At 46.7% G+C, this 21,946-nt stretch overlaps 1 protein-coding gene across 4 annotated transcripts; it reads left to right on the top strand.

Moving 5' to 3' along the window:
• The first annotated feature begins 182 nt into the window (after positions 1-182).
• Ypel (Yippee-like) lies at positions 183-21,417 on the top strand. Of its 4 annotated transcripts, none has more exons than XR_013085108.1 (6): positions 183-420; positions 17,447-17,864; positions 17,995-18,038; positions 18,277-18,385; positions 18,568-19,776; positions 19,818-21,417. XR_013085108.1 is itself a non-coding variant. In XM_076810118.1 (5 exons), exons 2-5 carry the CDS (start codon positions 17,763-17,765, stop codon positions 18,655-18,657), a joined length of 345 nt encoding a protein of 114 aa, XP_076666233.1. In that variant the 5' UTR covers positions 183-420; positions 17,447-17,762; the 3' UTR covers positions 18,658-21,417. The 4 variants fall into 4 exon arrangements, 2 of the variants coding, with proteins under 2 accessions (XP_076666233.1, XP_076666234.1); XR_013085109.1 differs by having other exon boundaries at positions 18,568-19,823; positions 19,867-21,417; XM_076810118.1 differs by having other exon boundaries at positions 18,568-21,417.
• The last annotated feature ends 529 nt before the right edge of the window (positions 21,418-21,946 follow it).

Raw genomic sequence — 21,946 nt, 5'->3', positions numbered from 1 at the left:
TTAAACCTGGCCAATAATATATTATCTACGTACTTCTTGGTATGCAGAAATTTCCCGCGCTGCATTTACTAACGCGCAACAAAGAAGAGAAAAAGATAACGCGGCGGCCGGTGGCCTCTGGCGGCGTTGTCCGGAACGAGGCGAAGCGTAGATAGCGCATGCGCACAGGTCACCGTGCACCGTCCCGCCTGCGGACGAACCGAAATAAATCGAACGACGCCGAGGCGATCAGCAGTACGGTGCTCGCTGGACGCGACTGTTTCTCGCGGTTAGTGATGATCAAAACGAGTCGTCGTGGCCGTTGTTTGTGGCATTCCGCGAAGACGAAGGAACCGTGATCGACGACCAAAGGCTGGAGGCGGAGAAGAGGCCGAGGACACGCGTCGTCGCTCGCTGCCGCGGCCACGGATGCATATGGAGGTGCGTAAACCCTCCTTTCCAAGCACCCTCTTCTTATGCACGCGTTCTTTGTCCGTTTTGACAACACTACGCGGAGCACGCTCGCGTTCTCCGTTCCACTGCCATTTTGCCGTGGTTTAGCCGTGTGCCTCCGTGAAATCTGAGGCTCCGTCCCGAGCGGATCCGAAAGTGCATCGCAGTCACGTTCGCCACGGGAATCCTTCTCGAGGACGATAGTGTTCGATCGTGGGACTCGTTGCTCGCCAGAAACCTCCGTTAATCTCGTGCACTGTCTTCGGCCACTTTCTTCGACGTCGGCGATCCTAACTGGGGAAACGCAGGGGTCAGGTTTACGGCGATTCCACTTCGTACCCCGTGCCCCGAACTACGCAATACTATATTCTTTTCCGTCTTAAGATCCAGCGGTCGGTGCGTAATTATCCTGGCGATGGGAAGCGTGCATCGTTTTCGTCGAAATCGCGTCGCACGAGCACCGGGGGACCATCGTTTCTCCCTTGGAAACAAGCCGAGGCTCGAAAGTACGTGCGCATACGGCATCGGACTTTGTGTACGCTCTCAGCTGACGGGGGCCTGTCAGCTGCCTTACACGAGAGAGAAGATCAGGGCCGTCGTTTAGTGGCGTTCTACGCTTCTTTTCCCTCTGACGCCGTCTACCTCGATTCTCTCAACAGTTTTGCTCCTTTTTTTTTGTACCGATGCTATCGCGCACCCTAATTAGGACTTTTCCACTTGGTAACAGTGCAAAATCTGCCATATCGAACACACCTCTGTCGTCACGTCCGCGCTCGTGTGCGTGCTCCTATATCTGTGTCTGTGTGTACGTACGCGTCTGGGGACAAGATCTTTTTATTTCATTGTTAATCAATAATCTGCTCGCTCCTCGAACGTGTACAATCGCATTTCGAGTAAATTTGAGTTGCAAAAAATATTCTGTTTTTTTCTCGTATTTTTTTTTTTACATTTCATTTTATTTTTTATTAGCACTGTTGTTTTTAGTCGGAACGCAGTAACGTCAGCGGCATTATTCGCGACGATAAATCTCGCTGATATACCTAACCGGCAATGTCACCGAGATAATGCGCGCTGGCGGCTTGTTTTGTACACACTCGCAGCTGATTCAACCGCCTCGCGTCCTAAAAACGTTCTCCTCTGACTGTTATCTTTGCGCGACACCGTCGTACTCTACTCTCTCGCGGATGTTTCGATCGTGCTCGGAAGAAAAAGGTGTACGGCGATGCCCGCCGCCAAGCGTGTGTGTGCAGTCGCCGCGCTGAGGACAGTGTGTTGTAGCGAGAATTGACGTAACGCGTCTCGTCCGCGTTTCCGACCGCCGAACCTCGATCGATCTTTCTATCGTAAATACAGTTGTCGAAGCCATTTCGGTAAAATCGTGTTTCCCATCCGCCGGTTGATTTGTCCCTACGCGGTTATCTATTCGCCTTCTGCTTATCGATCGCAATTCGACCACTACGGTTTGTTGAGACGTGCGACGGGCGCCTTTCGAATTTAATAGACCGAGAACAGTGCGTGTACGTGTACGCGGGTGCGTGGATGTGCGCGAGGCGCGCACATATTAAACTGCAATTCGCTTTGAAAGCGACATCCGTCTTCGTCTTCGCTGTCATTGTCGTGGCCGTCGTTGCCAGGACGCTTACATGGAAAATTAAATATGCGCGACGAGTGACGAAGGACGATGACCCGAATTAACTAAACTCGAAGCTGCTGCTGCCTGCCTCCGCTGCGCTTGTTCGCCTCTCCCGGTGTGTTTATTTAAGTTGCAGTGGTGTAGCCTCGCGCGATTCCCTCCCGTCTGGCTAGAAACGCGCCTGTCCGCGAGGAAAGTTCGTATACCTGCTCCTTCGCCCGTCCTGTGTACCAACACACCCGTACACCGATGCAGTTTTTACACGGGAAACAGCCTCCGCCAGCAATTAACCCCTTCGGTTGCTATGGGCGCCAGTAAGCGCTCGGTCGATCGACGCGCCGCGTGCGGTGAACGCCGATGGGCGTCCGCCTGTCACGACCATCAAACGGGATCAGGGAACTCCCGCACGGCTACTGGCACGAGTGCCTCCACCGCTCAAAATTCTCATTACACCCGATGCGCCGAACTCGTCGGCGGTATTGTAATTAACCGCGCCTAATTAGGCAGTCCGGGCGAGGCATAAGTTTCTAACGAAAACATCTCCCACCGCGTTATCCTGGATCTTTAGAAAGGAGAAACTACTCGAAACCGCGGTAGTTGCGACTAATTAGTGGCTAATTGTTATGGGCGCGTAATAGGTCACGACTCAGCGCGCTCATTCTTTATGTTTTCTAATCTGGCGTCGAAGAAAAAGTCGATAGGCAATAACCCGTGATAGATGATTTCTTTTTTGCACGTAGAAAATGTGTAGGTACATTCCGTTTGCTCGAACGTGTGGACCTGTTGGACGACGCTTTTGTGTACGGTTACAGCTGATTGGGCTGTCAGCTGGGCTGCGCGGTGGATAGAAGCGTCCCAGGCTGGCCAACGCACGTTCCAGAACGCTCTAGAGGTGGTGGGGGACAGGGGGAGGGGGTGAGAGTGACGAGCGGTGGGGGCAGGGCCTTGTTTTTCTCCTATTTTTTTTTCTTCTCCGCTTGTTTCCCAGCGGAGAGGGTCTCGCTGCGCGACGCCAACGGGGGCAATGGCTCTTGCAATCTTTAAACTTATCCCTGCCGAGTTGCCCGCGGTTGGGATAAGGTGAAGGGTTACACGACGCGCGCGCGCAAGTGCGTGCGCATAAATGAAAATACTCGAGTATATTTGGAGATCTATAAATAACAACACCTACCTTTTTCCTTTGTCTGCGCTCGACTATTTAGTATTTAGTCTCGCGTGCCTCCCTTAATTAGGGATAATTTACTCATTGTTCCGTGGTGAATATTTCGTATATTTTGCTCCGATTTAAGCGTCAATTTTGCATAGTTCGTAATACTTGATAAAAAATATATATATATATAAAAAAAATTATGTTAAACGATTTTATTAAAAATGTAGTAAAAACTAAATTAAAATGCACTAAAAACTAAAAAATAATTCTTTTCTTGTACTTCAATTTTGATGGTGATATACTACGAACACCTGCAAAATTTTAGTTTTAATATTCGTACATATGTGACGGATCATTTCTTGATACATTGTGTATTTTCGGAAATCGCGATGCGATTAGCGTCCCGAACGCATTGCTCATTTCAAGTCGTTTGGATTTGTGGTTATGGCCTATATTTATTGATGACTGGATAATTTTTTCACCCGCTCGGGCTTAATTTTTTTTTTTAAATATTATATTGTCATCCAAACTACGCACGCCTGCAGAGTTTCAAGACAATTGGATAGTTGGAAGTGGGTTAAATTTGAGTTGCCAGATTTGAACGATACATACAAACAAACAGAGGATCGAAGCTGAATAAAATCGTTTAAAAATCTGTCTGTGCGATATCGGGGATAATTGTGCGCGGTTGTCTAAATTTTGTGTAAAATTAAAGGACACCGCTGTCCTGTAACGGAGACAGGATAATTGCTCGTGTTCCGGTCACGTTCGAGCACGTGGAAGGAAAAATCTTGCAACGCAGGAAAAATCCAGCGAGCGATGCTTAAAATTCTAAGAAAGGATACCTACCTTGTTAGCCGTATAAGAAGGCCGATCGTGATAAATTACGGCGGGCACTCATTCATGATGCGAAACAGTCATTCGTCGCAGGTAGACTTCCGTTAAAGCGTGTTTTATCGTGCCCACGACCAGCGTATTATTTTCTTCCCGCGCACACTTGATTAAACCCGGCGACGCCAGCGGTGGGGCTCGCGATCAAAAACCTCGCTATCATTTATCACTATGCGGCTGGTTCGTTGTACGTGCGTGACCTACGCAACTGCGCTTCGCTTTTTCTCCAATTCTTTTTCCCGCCGCCGTTGCTCGCGGAATCTACGCCTCGCGTAAATATTTTCGTGGATATTTCGTGCCGCTCTTGCAGGTTTCTCCCTGGGCCGATGAAACGAGCCGATTATCGCATTGCCGGCCATATTTTTGCCCACTCTAATATTCTAATCTATGCGATGGCTCGCGTAGATTAGACCGCCCGTACCCTTTATCTGAAACGTGTATATATATCTACGGCGTTCGAAAAGTCTCCTTTGTCGCGCAATCTGTCCACGTATCCGCCTGGCATTGCCCCCGAGTAATGGGACACGGAATAACGCCTCCCATTCACTGTTCCACGCGTTAATTAAAACGCTTCGAATGGAATAGACGTTGCGGCACGCGGCCGATAAAAACAATAGGTTACGGTTTATTACGATGCGCGGCGGAGCGTGCCGCATTTTCGCCAATTGCGCAGGATTCAGCCTCGAAATTACATTTCGATCGGCCGCTCGGCTATATCCGTCCGTATTGTCCCCCTTTTCATCGTCGCGGGTGAACACGGAGGAGCGAGAAAGGAAGGAAACGAGTGTTCGTCAATCCGTGCATCGGCACTCGTAGCTAGGCGCCGACCGACCGAGTGTTTTTCTTTCATTTCACTCGCCAGTTGACGAGCCAATAATCGAAGCCGTACAGGCTGTTCGTAAATATATCCCCGCTGGGACACATATGTACGCGGCCAGTGCATGTTTACTCGGGAGTCTGGACACACGTATACATACGGTACATAGTCTTGGAGAGGGGAGTATGCGGACTTGGGGCGCGGAGGGGGAAAAAAAGGCGGGCAACGTTCAGAAGGTCTAATCGGACAGAACTGATATTCCGCCCGCGTCATAATTCATTAAAACTTTTGTCTCCGACTGCTAATTAATGACAGGGATTTAAGCTGGATTCCCCTGTTATCGCCATCTCTGTTATCTTCCTCTAGCGCCGGTACACGCGACTCCGGCAGTCGCCACAACGTGCGCGCGACACAACGTACATCCACGCACAGCCGGCAAAAAAGCCAGCTGGGTTATTGCATCGCCGATTCGCTGGCGAGAAGCATGATTCACCCGCTCGCACATGTCGCGACCGCTGTGCTACGCAATTCGCAGTGGTCACGAATTCCGTTTCCTCGCTCGCATTGCCTCGTGACTCACTTCTGCTTCTCCGTTTCTGCGGCGATCGAGTACAGGGCGCCTCGAAATACGCGGCAGGTCCTGGAAATAGAGGATACCCTGAGAGGAGAAATAAACAGCAAAAGGTTGTTCGAGTTCGCGCGCTGTCCCGTCGGTAATCTAGGGAAGTTGCGCACGCAGGATATTCCTGGTTGCTCTGTCACGTGGGCGCGGATTTAAAATCAGCGCTAGTCTCCTGCTTATTACTAATATAATTATAGACGCTATAACTCCCATTAAAATGGTAGAACTTGCATGGAAATACTGGAAGACGTATCCTTCCCACAGAGTTCCAAATATGTTTTCGATTAGCACGGCGGAAGGGACCGTTTCCCAGCGGCAGAGGCCTTATCGCGGCTGGTTTCTTTTCCCGGGGCTCCGTCGGTGTGCACGGGACCGTTATATTGTATATAATTACTCGATGCGCGTGCATGCAATCGCGCCGGATGGTTCGACAATCTTGGCGCTTTTAGAGCCCGACGCGGAATTATTTATAAAACGGCCGGCGCGGCTTACGGGGGTTTATCCGCATGCTAAGTGAACCGCCGACGCCCCGGCAGTTCCGTGTGTAATGCGAAACTTGTTGCCAGAGGGAAACGAGCAACGCCGTGCGTCCACTTCTTTAGAGTCATTGTTCTCTCTCGCCCGGGGAGCACGAAGGAGGCACGCAGCTCTAATCGCGTGTTTCCCCGTCGACGTTCGCGCGACGGACGCCGAGATTCCCTTCGGCTGCAGCTCGCGCGCGCGTGCACGGAATAGTCCTCGAATATTTCCGTTTCTACAGGGCTGCCTTAAATTCACCGTAACCGCACGGTTCGCGGAACGGAGAAACAAATATCACCGGCCGGGCTCCACGGAAATAACCGACCGAACGATATCTGGATTACGTTACGTACCCACACTATTTTACTAGCTCGCAAGGTGTCCGTGGAGAACGTCGATAATTTTAACCAGCGAAATACATCCCGATAATGTTCCCACTTTGCTCGACTATCGCGTGCTGGGGTCGTCGATATAGGGACCCCGGGGGATCGTTAGCTCTGAAAAATTCATGAAATCGTTTCTTTTTTTACGAGACAGTTACATGTGTGGGTGTAACGCAGCGATGGATCTTTATTCGCCGAGCGATCTGCGTGACTTACGGAAGCCGTATTTATCTCGTCCTGCATTCACTGGACGAACGAACGGGCAGGGGGAAATAATCGTTGTTACTTGAGAACACGAAAGGGGACGTGAATTAACGTTTCTCCCAAGGAGACCAGGAATTAGGGACAGAAGCATTTGGGACCTTGGATAGCAAGGTCCCCTGCTTTGTTCCAGGTGCCCGATCTTTTTACCGCTCGTTCGCCTAGTATTTCGCTGTTTTTGCGTGCGTCGCTCGTAAATCTTCGCGCCACGAAATGGCCAGGGACACGCCTCGGAATGCCGTCGACGAGCATTGTTTACGTTGCGGAGAGACGGCGATATATATTTTGATGGGAGGAAAGGCTCCCACAGACCAACGCGAATACTCGCGGCGGCAGCGGATCCACCGCGGTTCAGCAGTTTTTTATACGCAGCTGCTTATGGGCAGCCTTATCTGATCCGCTTCGGATCCTCTCCGCGCCGCGAACATTCGCGTTGGCTGTGGGAGCCTGAACGCGTTGAAACCTGTCGCGGGAAGCGGAGAGATAAAGAAAGAGACGACGCAGCAGTGCTTGTCGCTCCTCTATCGCAAATATTTGTGTTTACAGTGCGATTCGCATTCAAAGTGCGTATATTTGTTATTTACATGTACGGAGAGATCGACGACGACGCAATTTCGATTGTGAACTGCGAGGCGGATGGGCGAACATGCGATCCTCCGTTCGTTCAGACTCTTTATCACCCGCGCGCTAAGCTTCGTATCAGAAACGCGCGTATTTTTCACATTCAGTTTTTCTCTTTAGGTGCGAACTGCGAAACTCGGGCGGCATGATGCATATGAATGAATTGGTCGGTGGTAAACATATTTTTTTCTATCCACCATTTGTTTCTCAATCGCCAGCTTCTTTACCTTTTTACCGATATACAAGCACCTTGCATCGCTACATAATATCGATGGCTTAGTGCACAAATATTGTGAAGTTTCAGTTTTTATATGCAACAAATAATTCTTGACTGTTTCCTTATGCTGTATAAAAATCACATTTATACCTCCTTCATAAATTTCTCAACAATAATATTTCTGTTCATTGTATGCCCCTGAATCTTATGCAGAGGAAGTGCAGCATATTTGGAATACCGGAGTATCTAATAAACTACTAACGCTATCTAATTTGTAACACCGTAGATAATGGGGGCTAACGACCTGTTAACTAATGACATTTGTGGATGAACCGCCACTTTAACATTTTCGACTTAATCTGCGGAATAAGCAAACGTTAATCTGCAAAACTTTTTCAGCAAGTATTCAATCGTTCCAATCATGGTTAGAATATGTCGAAACTGAGTTAAACACTTAATCTACTCATCTGCATGTTCCTTCTATGGTTGCCTGTCAGTTTTGCGATAATTTCGAGAATACAAAGTGTCATGAAATTTTAGGTTTCAATGCCATGTTGCTAATTCGGAATACCGAGGGTGAAGGTAATTTGAAATATTCCAAAGCTTAGCAATGCTTTATGTTTCACGCGCAACAGCTACCGCCGCGTCGGTTTGGGCCAGTGCTGGCCATTTATTAAACGATTTTTAAACGATTTTATTCAGCTTCGATCCTCTGCTTGTTTGTTTATTTGGTTCAAATCTAGAAACTCAATTTTAACCCACTTTCAACTATCCAATAGACTTGAAACTTTGCAGGCGTACGTAGTTTAGATGACGATACAAAATTACGAAAAATAATCCCAAGTGGTTTAAAAAATTACCCAGTCATCAATAAATATAACCCATAACCACAAATCCAAACCACTTGAAATCAGCCTATAACCACAAATAAAACTTAGACACTAAAAAGTAAGTAATAAAAAAATATATTAAAAAAATTAAGTTAAACGATTTTATTTACACTACACTAAATTTTTTAGTTTTTACTGAATTTTAAATAAAATCGTTTAACTTAAATATTACTTTTTATGTATTTTATTTATCTAAGATTGTTCCTATATTGTGATTTTTCAGTCTGATTAGATCCTAAAAGAAAATAATTTTATTATCTACATGTTTTTTTTAAGTTTATAAAGTGGAGGTAAATTCGAATATCGGTATTCCAAATTACCTGCACCTTAACGAAATCGATACTTCCTGTCATTTTTCATTTAGATCAAAGTTTCAGTTACTTTTTGTTTTTTATCATTACCGCGAATTTAAAATATAAAAGTTTATTAGTTTCCCTATGATATTATGCAGTTTTATTTGTTCCCATCCACTGCTGTAATTTTTTATTCGTCTTAAACAAACTGGTATTCCAGATATACTGCGCTTCCTCTACCTACCATTGCATGTTTAAACCTGTCTTTCTCGAAAACGGTAAAAGTGGACATACAATATTTGTGCACTAAACCATCGATATGTCCTACACATAGATCCCATAGCACAGATACACTTGCTAATACAGTATCGCTCGTAGAACACACGGCCCTCCGCTTACACCGTTCGAAGGCAAACAATTGTTTCCCATTGAAGACGCGTCGTTCAACATTAATGTGCACCTGATCGCTCGGCATCGCGTGCGGGAAGAGCCTCGTGTGTTTTTTCAAGGAAAAGGTCAGCCGGCAAAGGTCAAGAGACGTGGACGCGCGGCGATCCCGCCGTAAATATCGCCGATCTGTTTGGCAACTGTGTTTGCAAAATCTTTAGCGATCCTGCTTTTCTATCCACGTCGCCACTGGCTTCTTTCTTTTTCGCTCGCTATCGGGAAAGACCTCTTACGTGCACGTTGCCTGGCATGTAGCTCGCCAAGGGGCCGTATCAGCGCGTACCGCCTCGCATGCGATATGCAATAGAAAACATTCTGTCGATACACGCGATGACGCGCGCTGGCTCTCGCCCGTCGCTTGTATCGCATGACCCGCGATGCGTGCTTCGGCGATCCTGGGTCAGGCACGTGATCGACTTCTTGCCAACGCTATTCACGATCATCTGTTTAACCCTTTCGGGGTTAGTCGCTTTGAAAAGTGTTATCGATTGTCGCGCGCGCGTCCCGCTTCCTCTCGCCGCGTCGCATCGCCCGCCGGGATTACAGATGTCTGGTTTATCGCTAGGATCATCGTATCCCCTGCCTGTGCCACGCTCTCCACGACCGACGAGTGGCGAAGAAAATTATGCAACTGCAATAAGATGCATCACTATCGAACGTAGTGTAATTATTGCTGGTTGGACACATAGCGTGCTTGAATTATTAACCGTCGGCTATAGTTGTCACACAGGCATCGCTACGCTTAACCTATGCTACGTTACTATTATCGCGCTGCGCGTACACTAAATCGAAAGCGTTATACCTGAAAACTTGCGTAGGTGTTTCTTTGTAAAACATTTCTGAGGGCAGGTTTGAGTGGTGAATAATGCACGAGCGTGTTTGCGGTGACAGCTGAGAATTTTCGTTCGCGAGGTATTAGTAGCGCGTAGAAGATCCATGGTTAAAGAATTCACGCCCGCTGTTTGTGGAAGTCCCCGCTGCTTTTGCACGAGGGCTATCGGCGCCGGGATCTAGATCCCGGATTATTTCGTGTCACGGAAATACACTCTTATCGATGCGACGTGCTGCCTTTGTTAGGGGTATTATAGTTTCGTGGCTCCGCGTCGTATCAGCCGTGGGACCTCGATAACTTTCGATCTGTGCAATTAAATGCTCGTTTAACGCCCGCCGTAACATATGCAACGGCCGTTTTGCATGCGGCTTCCGTTCTGCTGCATTATGAAAGGGAGAAGTGGTTCTCGTTTCGGCAAGATACTTAGAGCAGGCGCGAGAATTGCAGTACAAATTTACCGTCGCGTAAACGCGCTACTATGTGTTCGCCCGTAGATCGCTACTGGATGATGTTATAACGCGTGGATCATTTAAGTCCTCGTCAGCATTCATACTTAGAGGAATGTTATTTTTTATTCATTGAACTCGATCGGTTACATTGCGTGTCATATATTTTTGGACACCTAGTAGGGGAAGGGGGAGCATGATGGGGTAGAGAGGTAAGATGGGGTATCGTAAAAAAACCATAATCGAAAAATGCTCGACATTTGATGAAAGTACCAAAAGGAAGCCATTGTATTGTAACAGGTAGTTGATAAAAATGAGTGGGGGAGCACGCGTCTTTGGGTTAGAGCTGTGAAATCGTCCACGTGCTGCGCGGATCTTATTTTACGTACTAAAAACACTTATAATAAATATATATTTAAAAACGGCAAGTCAATTATTTTTGTCACATTATAATCTCGATTTTATTTACTTTAATTACAATATTAAGAATTGCAATATTTTTTTATTTGTTGTACAAATAACATCAGTCTTTGGAAAATGATGGTTTGAGGCAAGATGGGGTACTTGATACGGGGAATGATGGGGTGGGTAGACCGGGGGCGATAGTAACAGGGAGGCGATTGTAACACGTTAAATATCTCAAAACATATGATAGATATTAACACAAATTTTGGATATATAATGAAGAATGACATTGCGAAAGCACACATCGATATCCTAACAGTATAGATACACAATAGACATGCATAATGAAGAAAATAATTTTTCGATACCCTAAAGTAACTTTTCCTTACTGATTTAAAATTGTAATATAAATACTACCTTTGCAAGTACGTATTTTTCTCTATTTTTTAATATTTAAATGTCTTGTCGAATATTTGAAAGATATGGTCCCACAACTCCTGTACGAGGATAGGAAGAAAATAATTTAGAAGAAATTCATATTTGCAACGATTGTGGACATATTTAGGAGAAACCGTCTTTCTCCATTTTCGGTACTTCGTCATACCCCGTGGCAAGGGCAAGATGTTTTTTTATTAATTCTTTTAAAAGTTTAATAGCTTCAAATTTTTATTTAAATGTTGCTCAAACTATGTACCAAAGGTTAAAGTATTAACTTATAATTATTTATTAATTTATAAAAACTTAAATAAAAGGTATAATTATCAATTTTTTTTGCATGTTTGTTTAGCTTCTCCATCATGCCCCCCCCTTCCCCTATAGAGAAATCTGCTCTGATATGTACTATTTACAGTTTCGAGATTATAGGGTCGATGCATCGAGAGGATTGGCACTTAAGGGGAGCCCTATCTTCCAAACACTCATCTCATGGTGCAATGCTACCATAAAAACTTTCCACGCTCAACGAGTTTGTAAAGATGTCTCACAACAAATGATCCCCAAACTGAAAAATTAAAAAAAAAACTGAAACTTTGGGGATAAGTATTATGCAATTTTTTTGCTGCCCAAATTGACTCCTGAAAATCCGGCTATTTTCTGATTTTATGTTATAATTCGCGAACTGTAAGTTACCAAACGACAGTCCTAATTAAAAGAAGTAATTCTGGTTTAAAAACCTTTTTTCTATGTCTTACAATTTGCGAGTTTTATCACAAAATCGGAAAATAGCCGAATTTTTAAGGGTAAATCTCACCCCTTAGAGCGAATTTGGACGGCAAAAAAAATTGCATAATACATACCTAGAATCCTCTGCATATCCCCAAAGTTTTATAATTTTTTGAATTTCCGGATTGCGGATCTTACTTCGTCATAAATATCAAACCCTCTTGTTAATAATTATTACAGATTCCCTTCCCTGTGGTTTCCCCCGTGGAGAATTAATTGAGATTGACTTCTCGCCAGGCGATCCGCCGTTGCAATCGCAGCGTTCGTTTTCATTCCATGGAACAGGTGCTACGCGAAACTTTGACGGTTCAAGCTTAATCCGCTCGATAGAGATTTCGCTGTAACAGCGTCTCGGATAATCACGGGCGTCACGTGTTTGCATTAGGCTGCCACATGGAGCCTTGTGTGCTATCCTTATTAAATGAAAGTCAGCGGAAGGCTATCCCGGCTGGAACGGTCAACGGAAGAACAATAACGACACTCTTGGTACGCAGAAAATTTCCCGGGCGAAATTAGACTCGCAATTAGCGAGAATTTTTCTGCCGTTGGCCGACAGCCATCGCAGTAACGGTCAGATTTCTGCGATTCAGCCTCTTTGTGGCTGCACGTGCGCGCCGCCATTAACATAAGTGTCGATCTAACGACGCTTCATGAATCTTTACGATCGCGTCAATTTACGATTCCGACGGGACAGTCCGTTACCACTTGCTAAGTTGCTACACTGTGGTCGATACGAATTAACGATTCACCAGCGATCGGCAAAGTAATCGAACCCCATTAATAATATCCGCTGCGTATGGATGCTCGAAGATTGCGTCATTATCGACCTGCCAACGCTGTAGGTACATGCTTGAAACCTTTTAGAACTACAACCTTTTGCTTTAAGTAGCAATCCCGTTACTAATATAGTTATCGATTAAGTTGAGGACGGTCAGGTCTCCCTAGCAAACGTGGGAATTATCGATGGGGGAAAAATGGCGGGCTAACGAGATTGCCGTGTAACGCGGTTACCTTCCGCGCCGATTCAATTCCAGCGGCTGGAAGATTGCGCGGTAACGTTCGATGGAAGCCTCCGTCGAATTGTCGCCGCGCGTTGATTGGCATTTCATCGTTCGTTATTTATATCGAATCGGAAGCCCGCTCCCAGCCTCAACTCGATTGAGCAATTAATAACCTTAGTTTATTCGATCGACGCCGATACAACGTCTTTCGAGAACGCTCGGCCGCGTGTGACATTGATACCGAGGCCGGCCGAGACAAAGACTTGCCGTGCTGGGTGAAAAAGATCGATAAGATACAACGGCATCCATATCGATCGCGTTAATTTTACAGCTAACCTTTCTGGGGAAAGAATTCTAATCGGGCGCCTTAATCTGATGGCGTATCTGAATCTCTTATTGCGCTCCTCTGGTACCCGGTGTTGTTTATCGGTTCACAAGTCATATTATTATTGACCCTGAACGCCTGCCACATGCACCAGCTGTAACGTACGTGATGCGTTTGCGGAAGTTTTAGAAAGAATTAAAGATTCCTTCCTTTCCCATCCTCCTTAGCATATCGAATATTTACGATTCATATTCAAGGCGCGGATAAATAATATTTGCTCGAGGGAGCCTTGAAAATCTAAAGTTGCAGCGGAAATCGAACTATCGGTAATAAATCCTCCCTCTCGCTTTGTCCACAGTGTCCACCAAAGCGACGAAATTCCACTGGAAACACAGATGCTAGTTGTTCTTTTCACATCGCCGAAACCCCGATCGATTATCTTATCTTCTGCGTGCGTGTACATACCGACTGTTCATTTTTCCTATTGACTCTCGACAGGTTCAGGGTCGTGAGAAATTCATGGTCCGCCGATAGAACCTCGAAAAGAACCTCGAAAAGTGCGCATCAGGAGCTTACGTTTCATCACCATTCGACTACACGAGAAATTCAAATACCGACTTCATAATCTTCCCACGGCCAACCCGCCCTTCTCCCACTATACCTAACGCCACAGGTAAGGCAGGGAAAATATATCAAGCTTGAAAAAGGAACGAAAAAGTTTCCTTCGATAAGAATCGAGCGACGCGTTACCGACGGTGAGTCACTCGCATGGTCTAAAACGTGTCTCGCCGACTTCGCAGACCTGCTGCGCAATTACAGTTTTGAGACCGAATTGTACGCAAAGGAGGAGAGACGGTTTTAACGCCTGCGTTGCCGTGCCGTGGTCCCACGCACGTGTTTCTGTTCCACGTCTGGGGGAGATACGCGATACCGCGAGCAAATGCCAGGTGGAAAAACGGAACGTTTATCTATGTGAGTAGAGACAGACAGGGGCTTTCACTGGATTCTTCGTGGCTTATTCATTGGCGAGGTAGACGGGCGCGCGGGCACGCTCGGCCAGACCGTCTGCACGGGTGGGGGAAAAAAAAAGGACGAGAAGAAAATCGGAAATACCGAGGATGCGTCGGCGACGGGTAGCAATGACCTTGGGCCGTGTATTGACTCGAGCGTTCCGTCTCTTTGTTCCCCGACAATTCGTCGGGAAACCTCTTTCTGTGGCCTGCGGATTCGCCGTGAGCGCGCGCGGCCGACGAACCGCCGCGCCATCATTTTGCACGGCTGTTCCATGGCGGTCGTCGCCGTTCAAGGATACATTATAGCTAGGCGTGAGAAATCCTCAGGACTCTGCGCAGCAGTATCTTCCATTAAACGAAGCCACCGCGAATATGCCTTTGTTTGCGCGTAGGTATAGTGTTATTCCGTCAGACGACCCGGCACGTCAATCTGTAGGCCCACGTAGAACGACGCGGGACTTAAGTATTCGTGAATGAGACGTGGCATCGTGCCTGTGCCTTTTGGCCTGGCAGACTGATTGGTGCCCTGACGCGTTAAAAAGACGATGCAGAATTGGATCGTTGTATCAATTTACTTTCTGCTCTGCTAGGACGTCCCGAGGCAATGTGTTGACGTCTGTTGCCACCCGCTGCCTGCTCCATCGACGGTCTTCCGAGGAAGACACTGGAGTGGCGGTCGAATTTAAGCAACGACTATGGCCCACGGATCCGAGGATTCTAAATTATTCAGCGTAGTTCCAAGGAAACGATCACTCGTAATTGCATCGTTGTCGTTCTTGTAGTTGCCCGGGACACACGCACGTGTCGAAAATAATGCAACAGGAAGCGAGGCTCGGCAGGTGTGTGACGGAGCGCTAATACCGCGCTGGCATAAGCCTGGAAAGTAAAGTACCTAGTGTACCGTTATCGCAAGGCCGCGGCGAGAATCATTGTTTCGATTGATCCAAGTTGGGAGGGAAAAGAGCGAGAAGGACGGAGCGTTGCAGCGAGCGCGGGGAACAATGAAAAGGACGGGGCAACAGGGCGGAACAGGAAAAGGCCGGAGGGGGGCGGGTTAAAACCACAAAAACGTCTGGCGTCTAAATCCAAATAAGAGAACAGGTTGCCGTTCCTCTTCTGTCCTTATAAAGAACGCCCTGTCGTTCCTTCCTCGGAGCAAATTCGTATCAAAACAAAGGCCTTCGTCTTCTCTTTGTTTGTGTACACACGACACACGTGTCTCACGTTGGATATGCATTATGCGACACACGGCTGGAAACGAGATGATTACAATTATACAGTCTTCCATTCATATTAATGAAGGATGCATTTCATACGGAGTCCTTGAACCAAATCGTACTGTTCTTATTCGTATTTTTTCTCTCCCACGTGTGTTTGCAATAATGCGTTTTAAGGGAGCTCTCTGCGACCATGCGAATAGCGAAGGGAAACTCGTGAAAACCCAACTGTTCACGGTTTTTATCATTTTTTCCATACTTTTCGGTAACACGGAGACAAAGATACTTATATTGTTCCATTACAGGAACGCAACGTGGGCTTGGAATGACCTTGAAAAATACTATTCCTTTTTCATAAGATTAAATCTCCCGATTTCACTTAGCAACTATTTTACCTTAGATCCGAGACGAGACACGGTGCACGAAAAAGATGGATAAACCTGGGAAAACGTTACTCCGCCATGTTGCCGAAGACGAGCCAGCTCGCGTGCCCCGAGGGGGATACATACCTATCTCAGACAACCATTATAACAACTTCCTGTTGGGAGTACTTACATGCAGCCACTTCCACTTCGAATCGCTGCAAAGTTTCCATTATTCTTTTTTTTTTTACTCCGGTTACCACCGGTCTCTCTCCTTTCTTTATTTTAATTTTAAGGTACTCTGTTCCCGTAACGACGGAGCGTCGGATGAGAAAGGAGAAGCGGGCTTAGGTGTGCGAACACTCGGCAAGAAACGACCGGTCCGCGCTTCCTCCGCCCGTATAAAGGAAGAAGCCTTTCTTCAGGAGGCATCGTAATAAAGACCTTGTCTCTTTTCTTTGTTTGAACACGCGCCAGCACGTGGCGCGTCGTCGTTCGATAGGGAGAGAGTAACCATCGATGCTATTGCGCTTCAAAACGTTCGCCAGCGGCTGCTGTCTCCCGGCGTCCTCTATATTTTTACGCGGAGACACCCGCGTGGCGCGTTATCTGCTCTCTCTCCGCGTGTCTCTCCCCTCCCGCGGCAACAGCTTCAGGACCTTTTTTCTCTCCGCATCTGTAGCGATATACCTACAGCGCGCAGAACAGGGCGGCGGTTTGACGCTCCGACGTTGTGTTATTTAACAGGTAGTTTATAAATAACTCGGAACTGATAGTCGAGGGAATAAATATACTCGATAGCGGGCGAATACTGGGAGGGACGGAGCGCAGTAAGGACGGATTCCTTCCGAATGTGTATCTTCTTTCTAATCCCTGGCGAGCTTAACTTTGATCCTTTGACCCACGCAGCCGAGATTTAGTATTCCATTTGTCAGGAATGTTTGTATCTTATCGGAGAGCACGCGGTGCACGCTGGAGCACACTTTCAAGGTCGACTTTCTCAGAGCACGGAGACTCTCGCAGACATATTTATTATTCGCGCTCTTGTCTCGTGGTTTCTATGGGATATATTTTTGGACGTTCTGCACAGGTCGCGTCGCCAAAGGTCACAGGAAAGGCGAGCAGCGTGCTCGGACGGGCCTAGAGTAAAGGCGACTTAGCGTTGTGCATGCGTGCCCGGTGTTGCCTCTACGCGCTAGTTTCCCGACGCCTCGACGATCTCGCGGTTCTCCTCCGAAGAACAGATTCCCCACTTGACGTCATCTCTGTCAGGAGATTCGCGATCAGATTGAAACGGCCGCGGTTAGGTCACACTCGGCCGGACGATCCCAGGCCGCGAAGTGTGTCGTCATCGTAGGCGTGCTTTATAAGTAGGCGGCGGTGAATTTGCGCGACGAGGGCAGCGGAGGAAAATTGCTGAATAAAAAGGGAAATCGTGTTGTTCGCAGGTGTCCCCGAACCGGCGCTGTCTGAACCAGCTCAACAGCTGATCGGAGTACGAAGCGGCGGTGAACGGGGCCACTATTGCACCACCACCCCGCGGCTCGAAGAAGTTCAATTCAATAATCGTCGCTGGTTAACGGCCAGACATTCGCGTACGGGAGGAAAGCGTCTCGACGACACTTGATAAGAGGAGAGCGACGACGACGACTACGGCGGTGGCGGCGGCAGCGGCTACGGTGGCGGTGGCGAGGACAAAGACGACGAGGACGAGGAGGACAAGGGCGAGAGCAGAGGTCTGTTTGCTTGCTTGGACACGGCATCATGGTCAAAACTTTTCAAGCGTACCTGCCCTCGTGTCACCGCACTTACTCGTGCATTCACTGCCGTGCTCACCTCGCCAACCACGACGAACTCATCTCTAAGGTGAGCCGTCCTAGATCAGGTAACGGACACAGACTTCTCGCATTCACGCTTCCTAGACACCGTTCACCGTGTCGTTTATTCTACGCCCAAGAGAGAGACTAACCCAGAGTGTTTTCCTTTTCGATTGCAGTCCTTCCAGGGCAGTCAAGGTCGTGCCTATCTCTTTAATTCCGTGTAAGTATGCTAATGCCTGCCTCTGCGTTAGCCCTGCCCCTCCGCCCTGCCTCTCCCACCCTCCTCGCCCCTACCCTACGTTTCGGAGATCGAATCGCGGGAAAAGTAGGACGCTCGTTTATTTCAACCCGGGGAACCGTGTTCCGTGCTTGTACCGCCACCGTAACGATTACGCCGCTTATGGAAATGGGGCAGCGATCAAAGATGCTTAGGCGTAATGTCCTTTTTGTTATTTTAGGGTGAACGTGGGCTGTGGTCCCGCGGAGGAGCGAGTACTGTTAACTGGCCTTCATGCTGTCGCTGACATTTACTGCGAGTGCTGCAAGACCACCCTTGGGTGGAAATACGTGAGTGGCCCTGTTCTTGGGAGAGGGGGACCATAATCGAGACGCGTACTCTCTTTGAGTAGGAGTGGACATGCATACGATTCAAAGTTGTCTCTTTGCAAAAGTATTCAACGTCCACCTCGTCTAAACCGTTGCCGCGTCTTGGGAGATGGGGGCGAGCCGTAACGCTGTAATATTTTCAGGAGCACGCGTTCGAGTCGAGCCAAAAGTATAAAGAGGGCAAGTTTATAATCGAGCTTGCTCACATGATCAAGGAGAATGGATGGGAGTAAATCGTCCAGGGGAACAAGAAGAGTACACCCCGAAACAATAACAACACCACCACCACTACCACGCATCAAGCTATCCCCGATGATGACGACGATGACACGCCTACACAATTGTTGTTCCGATTGCAATGTGCGGCCCCCTCCCCTCTGTCGAACCACCAACGAAAGTCTGTGATTTCATTTGTGATTTGTAATCTTAGTAACTTTTTATGTTTCGGACAATTCGACGACGAAGACGAGGACGACGACGTGGACGACGAAGACGAAGACGACTACGCTGCTTTCCGTTCTTTCCGATCGATTCGTCGAGCGATAAGCGATGACAGAACCGGCGATCCGCGACGTCGCGGATCGATCGCGCGGAGTATTGTAAAAAAAAGGGAAGGAGAGAAGAGCGAGAGCGAGAGAGAGAGAGAGAAAGAGAGAACGAGAGAGCGAGAGAGAGAGAGAGAGAGAGAGCGAGAGAGCGAGAACTTATTTTTCGAACGAAACAGAAACAAAAAGGGATAAAAAAAGTAACGCATAGAAGAAGATAAACAATGAAAATGAAACCGGTATGGAACAGAAAGGAAACGCATGGAACAAAGAAACAATATATAGTAGAGTGTAAGACGATGATGGCGGCGTTAAGGAGGAGAAGCGATGGTGACGAATATGATGATGACGATGGTGCCATGGTGGAGATGAGGACGAGATATCGCTCTGCTCGAACAGTGGGGTGCCCCACACTAATACTTTCGTTCATTCAGCGCCGTGGACGACGTTGTCGCGTGACGCGGGACGCAAAGCGCGGCCGACCGGTGTGTGATGGTAGAAATTAACGCGCGGGGCACCCCGATCGATCAGTTTTCAAATAATCAATCCGTTATCGCACCGGAGCAGCGCAAGTGCCACAGACTTTGCTGGACTGAACTGCCTGCCTGCCGCGTCTATCATTGGAATTTCACTGCCGATATTCCTAATATTAATTAAGATGGCTGCGCCGTGTGTAGTGGCGACGCAGCTGGGTAGTTTTTAGTATAGCTTACGACTATAGCGTACTAAAGCCTATGTTACAATATTATAGGACCTCATGGACATAGAGACTAAGGATAACGTGTAAGATGAGGAGCAGAGAGATTAGTGAGAAAGAAAGAGAGAGAGCGAGAGAGAGAGAGTGAGAGAGGGGGGTGGGAGAGAGAGAGAGAGAGGGAGGGAGAGAGAGATAGTAAGAATGATAGAAAGAATGAAAGAGGGATATATAAGGAAAAGAAAAGGAAAGGTCTGGTTACTTGTGTCCGCGTGTACATGTTCGACTTTACGTTCACCATGCCTGCCAAACTGTCTGTTTGTCTCTGCCAGTCGCCATTACTGTTAGTAAAAATGAACGAGAAAAAAAAGGAAAAAAAAACACTACCGTATTCTAACATGTTCACGTTTTCGTCGGCTCTCGCAGGGTGTGGTATGACTGAATCTTTTCTTTTTTTTCTCTGTGTTGTTGTTGTGTAAAATCATATTCGACTGCGCCTTCCTACGCACGCACCGCACGATGTATTTAAAAGATAGAAGCAAAACAAAAAGAGGATAAAACCAAAAGAATGAGAGGAAGATAACACGGAACAATGTAATTGCTCATTACTTTTTAATATCGATCTCATTTGTAAATATTAAATAGAGAGTTCAATGACATTTCGCGAATCATTACCACCACAGGGGCAGAGCTAAGTACGGGTGTTTGCTCTCTCGAAGCCTGAACGTACGATCGAGTTCTGTTTTATCGATGTTGGTATTTTTTTTTTGTGTTCGTTTCATCGGTCATTAAACGAAAGGAAAAAAATTCTCACCGCGATATACATCCATGTATCATTTTCTGTGTAGGTAGACCAGTATCTACGACACTGCGGCGTTCTAATATAATTACTTTTACAATAGAGTATCGTGTCTCGGAGACTGCTTGTGCGAATTGAACTATTTTACTGACCTTTAGGCGGCTTCCCCGTGCTACCTTTGTCATCCCCCTCCACCCCTCCCCCTTCCCCATCTTGTAAAGAAACTGAAACGAAAATTTGTAATAATATAGCGATCAAAATCGATGCCCCTTGATTGCCTACTCAACCGTTCGAAATATATACATATATATATATTTTTCAAGTGCTCCGAATGTTTGCAAAAAAAAAACGTTGCTATGTATAGTATTCCGAGAGAGAGAGAGAGAGAGAAAGAGAGAGTGGGGAGATAGCATTTTTTCATATCACAGTAAGACGAAGGTAGCAATAATACGCAGGCGTGAGAAACGTTCGTTTTTATTTGAAACGACGAAACAAGTGTACAAAATTCATCAGTTCTAATTTGTACTAGACTTACGACGAAAGCATAGAATTGAGTAATGGACATAAAATCAGGATGGAGTTAAAAGCGTTTAAGAGTGCATGGATCGTGTATGTTCGTTGATTTCGAAGGGGAGAAGCGTACATAACGGAAACTCGCCGTGTATCTCTTGTGCGTGTATCTAGAAAAAGTGGTGAATGAATGTGCCGGCCTAATCCTCAACGCTGTCTCTTAAAGAGTACTTTTTATATTACCGTGCCCCTTTATCCGCACTACCCCTTTCTCCGGGAGCCTTGTTGAGATGTAACCCCTGCCCCCCCCCCCCCCCCACAGGACATTTGATTCTGTAGTTTTCAGCCTCCACCGACATCCACCATTTCCACCATTACACAATTTTGCTTTGTAAAACATGTTCATAATAAAAGAAAAAGAAATACAAGGTATTTAATCGAAAAACAGCCACCTTCTTCTTAATTCCCACCTTCGCGGCTCCCAGTGACTTGTCAGGTTTCCCTGGTTAATCTATGCACTTTTGGAGTTTCATCTTATAAAATGATGCTGCGACAGCTTTCAGCAGTAACTTTCCCATATGTTCTATTCATAATTCATAACTAACTATTTATTAATATTCTTTCTGCATCGCATTTTGGCTGCGCTTCGGTCATCGATCGTTTATAAACTTTTCTCTTCGTATCGCCGCGCTTCGCCAAAATGCGCGACGGCCTTTTCTATATGCGTAATTCCTTATATTTCCCTCTTAGAGCTACATTAAAGAATAAGGACTTCCGCCGATCCTCGGCGATACATTTTACGCACATTTTTGTATAAAAGTACATAAATATCATACGTTCTTAGCCGCGGGCTTTTCCTTCGCAATTGTAACGTCCATTGCAACTATTATAACGCAATGCTCCCTATGTTCTGAATAGAAGTAGAAATTCTTCAAATTTAATAGGAGCACATGACGTAGGTGGAGGTAGCAGAA

The sequence above is a fragment of the Andrena cerasifolii genome, chromosome 4 (assembly GCF_050908995.1).
Source record: "Andrena cerasifolii isolate SP2316 chromosome 4, iyAndCera1_principal, whole genome shotgun sequence".
NCBI classification, from domain to species: domain Eukaryota; kingdom Metazoa; phylum Arthropoda; class Insecta; order Hymenoptera; family Andrenidae; genus Andrena; species Andrena cerasifolii.
This window is presented reverse-complemented; position numbering and strand designations above follow the sequence as displayed.

What these genes read in the sequence shown, in the direction of transcription:
- Ypel (XM_076810118.1), top strand. Translation starts at nt 17,763, where the DNA reads ATGGTCAAAACTTTTCAAGCGTACCTGCCCTCGTGTCACCGCACTTAC. An exon ending in ACGACGAACTCATCTCTAAG is followed by an intron (nt 17,865 to 17,994) that starts GTGAGCCGTCCT and finishes TTTCGATTGCAG; the next exon opens with TCCTTCCAGGGCAGTCAAGG. An exon ending in CCACCCTTGGGTGGAAATAC is followed by an intron (nt 18,386 to 18,567) that starts GTGAGTGGCCCT and finishes TAATATTTTCAG; the next exon opens with GAGCACGCGTTCGAGTCGAG.